Source organism: Phalaenopsis equestris, unplaced genomic scaffold (assembly GCF_001263595.1).
Source record: "Phalaenopsis equestris unplaced genomic scaffold, ASM126359v1 Scaffold000004, whole genome shotgun sequence".
Lineage (NCBI taxonomy): Eukaryota > Viridiplantae > Streptophyta > Magnoliopsida > Asparagales > Orchidaceae > Phalaenopsis > Phalaenopsis equestris.
The window spans coordinates 340243-344157 of record NW_018164446.1 but is presented as its reverse complement, the minus strand read 5'-3'; the positions used below and the strand labels follow the sequence as shown (position 1 = coordinate 344157).

The 3915-nt window shown below is 38.1% G+C and overlaps 1 protein-coding gene across 1 annotated transcript; it reads left to right on the top strand.

The window, feature by feature from the left end:
• Positions 1 to 1827: 1827 nt before the first annotated feature.
• LOC110018167 (pentatricopeptide repeat-containing protein At1g09820-like) lies at positions 1828 to 3701 on the top strand. Its single transcript, XM_020715381.1, has one exon. The coding sequence runs from the start codon at positions 1841 to 1843 to the stop codon at positions 3635 to 3637; it is 1797 nt and encodes a 598-aa protein (XP_020571040.1). The 5' UTR covers positions 1828 to 1840; the 3' UTR covers positions 3638 to 3701.
• Positions 3702 to 3915: the final 214 nt, after the last annotated feature.

Genomic DNA, 3915 nt, shown 5'->3' with positions numbered 1-3915 from the left:
AACTCCACATTCTAAGACAATTAATCATAGTATCTCCATCATTTACTCAACTTTAAGTCACTTCCCTAACAAGATCTTTAGGATGTCGAATTTCATTGGCACCAAATCTTTCTATAGTGATTCTCCTTCGTAGTTGGCTCAACTTCTCATCTAGGGCATGTTCGCGCTCATCGCTCCATTAGGACGTTGAATTCTATTTTTTTTTTTTTATGAACAAGCATCAAGAGTTAGAGCCGGGTGAAGGAGGAAAGATGAAGTAGGGAATATGTCAAGAACTCACTATAGGGAGAACGGGAAGAGATCCCTTTATTTGTCCTTTTGTCTCCTATTTATAGGGGTGTATTTATATAACCACAAAAAAGAGGGAACGGTTATGAAAATCATTCTTAATAAAATTGATGCTCTATTAATCGTATAGATTTTATATCATATTTGTATTATAATTTGAATTCTAATATGGCGGTAACTGGTTGGTCGGCTTGCTTAAATTCGGTCGAGTAAGGCATTGGTTGAATAACGATCCCGTTCTTCATAGTAAAAGCGGGTCAGCCGACTAACCTGTGATTAAAGGCTCTTGCATGCGTCTTGGTATGTTGGGACTGCGGGTGCGGTCCGCCGATTGAATCTCACGCAATAATATGTCGATCCTTTATGATCACATGGTACTATAAAGCTACAAAGATTTATAATCAATTAAAATTATTAATTTAAAAAATAGAATAAAAACATATTAAATTATATTTAAATAATATTTTAATCTAAATAATAAGATTTAAATCTCACCCCTATCCTTAATATCCCAGGATTGCATGACTAGCGTTGTCAAAACGACTCGTTCGCAAATAGCTCGTATTCGGCTAGTTAAGCAAATGAGCCAAACACGAAATTTTTTTTTAGTTTGATATATAAATAAGCCGAACACAAACATTGATATTTTTTAACAAGCCAAACACGAGTTGAATTCAGGCTCACTCAAACTGAGCTCGTTTACATCCCTATACTTAATAGTTGATTTTGGTGATCCTAAAGGTCGCTTATATGAAGTGGTTTCTTATTTGACAAATTTATAATAGCTTATTATTATTTTCAATCTTAAGAAAATAACTTTTTCCTATCTCTTAAGTACTTTTTAAAACAATTTTCAGCCTCCTTTCATAAAATGCAGTTAAGGTTTTGTTTTTATACAAAAAATCGATAAGAGTCGAAACTTAGTGATTGAAATCATAAAGCAAAATAAAGGATGGAATGTAGTTGCACATCGTGAAGTCATAAGTTCGTATCATGCATATTATCCTTGTATCGTGAAGTCGCGAGTTCGTATATACATATTATCTTTCAGGCTTACTTCTCTCCAAAAAAGAAAAAAAATTCGTGAAGTCATAAGTTCGTATCATGCATATTATCCTTACATCGTGAAGTCGTGAGTTCGTATATACATATTATCTTTCAGACTTACTTTTCCACCCAAAAAAAAAAAAGAAAGTTTCAACTCCATTAATTTTGATAAAAATTAAATAAAAAATTCTCATCATAATTTTTTTTTAATTCTTGTCATAATTTGATTAAAATAAATCTAAACTTATTAAATTTATTTTAAAATAAATATAATATACAATCAAATTAGCATTCAGCCCAAAATATTTTAATTTTCTTCTCAAATAAACTTTGATTAGGTATTCTCACACAATTTTTCCCATTAATATTTAAGGTTCTAAGAAAACTATGATTTACAATTAAACAAATAATTACTTATTTAAAAACAGAATATTATTTCTAATGCATAAGGGTTAGATATGATAGATTTATTAAGCCTTTAACAGCTTCAGCAGTTCACAGAACGATGAACGTACTACAAAATGCAAAGATCTTCTGCGAGACCATTTCTATAAAAACGCGCTCCTGCTATCCCATCGCAACACGACCAATCTCCACCACCTCTGCAACCCCTCACCTCTCCGCCGCCGACGACCTCCTCACCCTCACCAATCTCATAAACAAGCAACACTGGTCCCGCCTCAAAACCCTAATCGCCGATTCCAACACCAACCCCTCCCACCTCCTCCTCCTCCTCCTCAACTCCGGCTCCTCAGCCTCGACTCTCCTCTCCTACTTCCGATGGTCCGACCGTCACTTCCAATCCCCTCACGACCTTCACCTCCACTGCCGTCTCCTCCACTCTCTCGCCGCCGAAAAATTATACTCCAAACTCCGCTCCGAGCTCCACTCCATAGCTGTCTCCGGCCGCCACCGCCTCCCGGCCATCTTCCACGTTCTCTCAATCTGCTCCGATCGCCGTACTTCCGCTTCCCTCATCGCTGACATGCTTCTCCCCGCATACGTCAACAACTCTCAAACAGATTCCGCCCTCGAAGCCTTCCGCAGAGCTGGAGACTACAGGTACAGACTCTCGACCCTTTCTTGCAATTCATTGCTTCATGCCCTAATTAAGGAGGAAAAGTTGAGAGAATTTGAATCCGTGTACTCCGAGATGATTCGGAGAAGAATCCCCCCTGATTTGATCACCTTCAGTATCGTGATAAACGGGTTCTGTAAGGCGGGGCAACTAAGGAGGGCCGCGGATCTGTTGAGCGAAATGAAATCATGGGGTGTCGAGCCGACGGTTGTCACTTACAATACCCTAATTGGTGGGTATTGTAAGAGCAATCAAGGAGGAAAGCTGTACCAGGCCGATGCCCTCTTGAGGAAGATGATCTCAGCCGGGATCTATCCCAATGTTGTCACTTTCAACACCCTTATAGATGGATTCTGTAAGGACAGTAATTCTTCTGCCGCCATGAAATTTCTTGGCGAAATGAAGCGGCAGGAACTATCTCCTAACACCATCACCTATAACTCATTGATCAATGGGTTCTGCAATGAGGGCAAATTGGAAGAAGCTGTTGCATTGCTGAAGGAGATGGAGATTGAAAACCTGACACCTAATGCAGTCACCTTCAACACCATCATCAATGGATTTTGCAAGAAAGGAATGGTGGGAGAGGCAATGGGGTTTTTGGATGATATGATCAATCGAGGTTTGGTTTCGACTGTAATCACTTACAACACTTTGATTGACGGTTTTTGTCGATCCGATCGGACGAAAGAAGCATTGGAGTTCAAGAATTTGATGTTGGAGAAAGGGATTTCTCCTGATGTTTCAACCTACAACTCTTTGATTTGGGGCTTCAGTGAGAAAGGAGACATGAAAGCTGCAAGAAGCTTTTTGGATGAGATGGCGGAGAAGGGGATTGGAGCTGATCTCATAACTTATAATATTCTGATTGCTGCACTGTGCAGCGAAGGGGAGACGAGGAAGGCGAATAAGCTCTTTGAGGAGATGTTTGAGGTGGGATTGAGACCAAATCAGCTCACATATAACACATTAATGGAAGGTTTCTGTAAAAAAGGGAACTTGAGAACTGCTCTGAACATCAAAGCAAGGATGGAGGGGAATAGGAAACATGCCAATGTTGCTACTTATAATATATTGATGAAATGTTTGTGTGAAAAAGGTGAAATGGAAGGTGCAAATGGAGTGCTTAATGAGATGTTAGAGAAAGGTCTGGTTCCAAATAAGCATACTTATGATGTTATCAAGGAGGGAATGGTTGAGAGAGGATTTGCTCCTAACATATAAGTAGGGTTATAAATGAATCAATGCACTTGACGAACAACTCAAATTCGGTTCAATTAATATTTAATCATGTTTGTTCAAATTAGTAAATAGACAAGTTTGAATATTGTTTTTAAACTCTTAGGTTATATGAATCAAATTTGAACAGTCTAATTCATTTGTTAATGTTCACAATAAGAAACTCGTTTATTGTTTAGCAAGTATCTTGTTAAATCTTCCATACTTATATTATATGTCACTTAAATAAAGTGGTGATTACTAACAGGGCACCCAAAACATTG

Bases quoted from the DNA above. Each gene is read 5' to 3' on its own strand.
- LOC110018167 (XM_020715381.1), top strand. From the start codon at position 1,841: ATGAACGTACTACAAAATGCAAAGATCTTCTGCGAGACCATTTCTATA.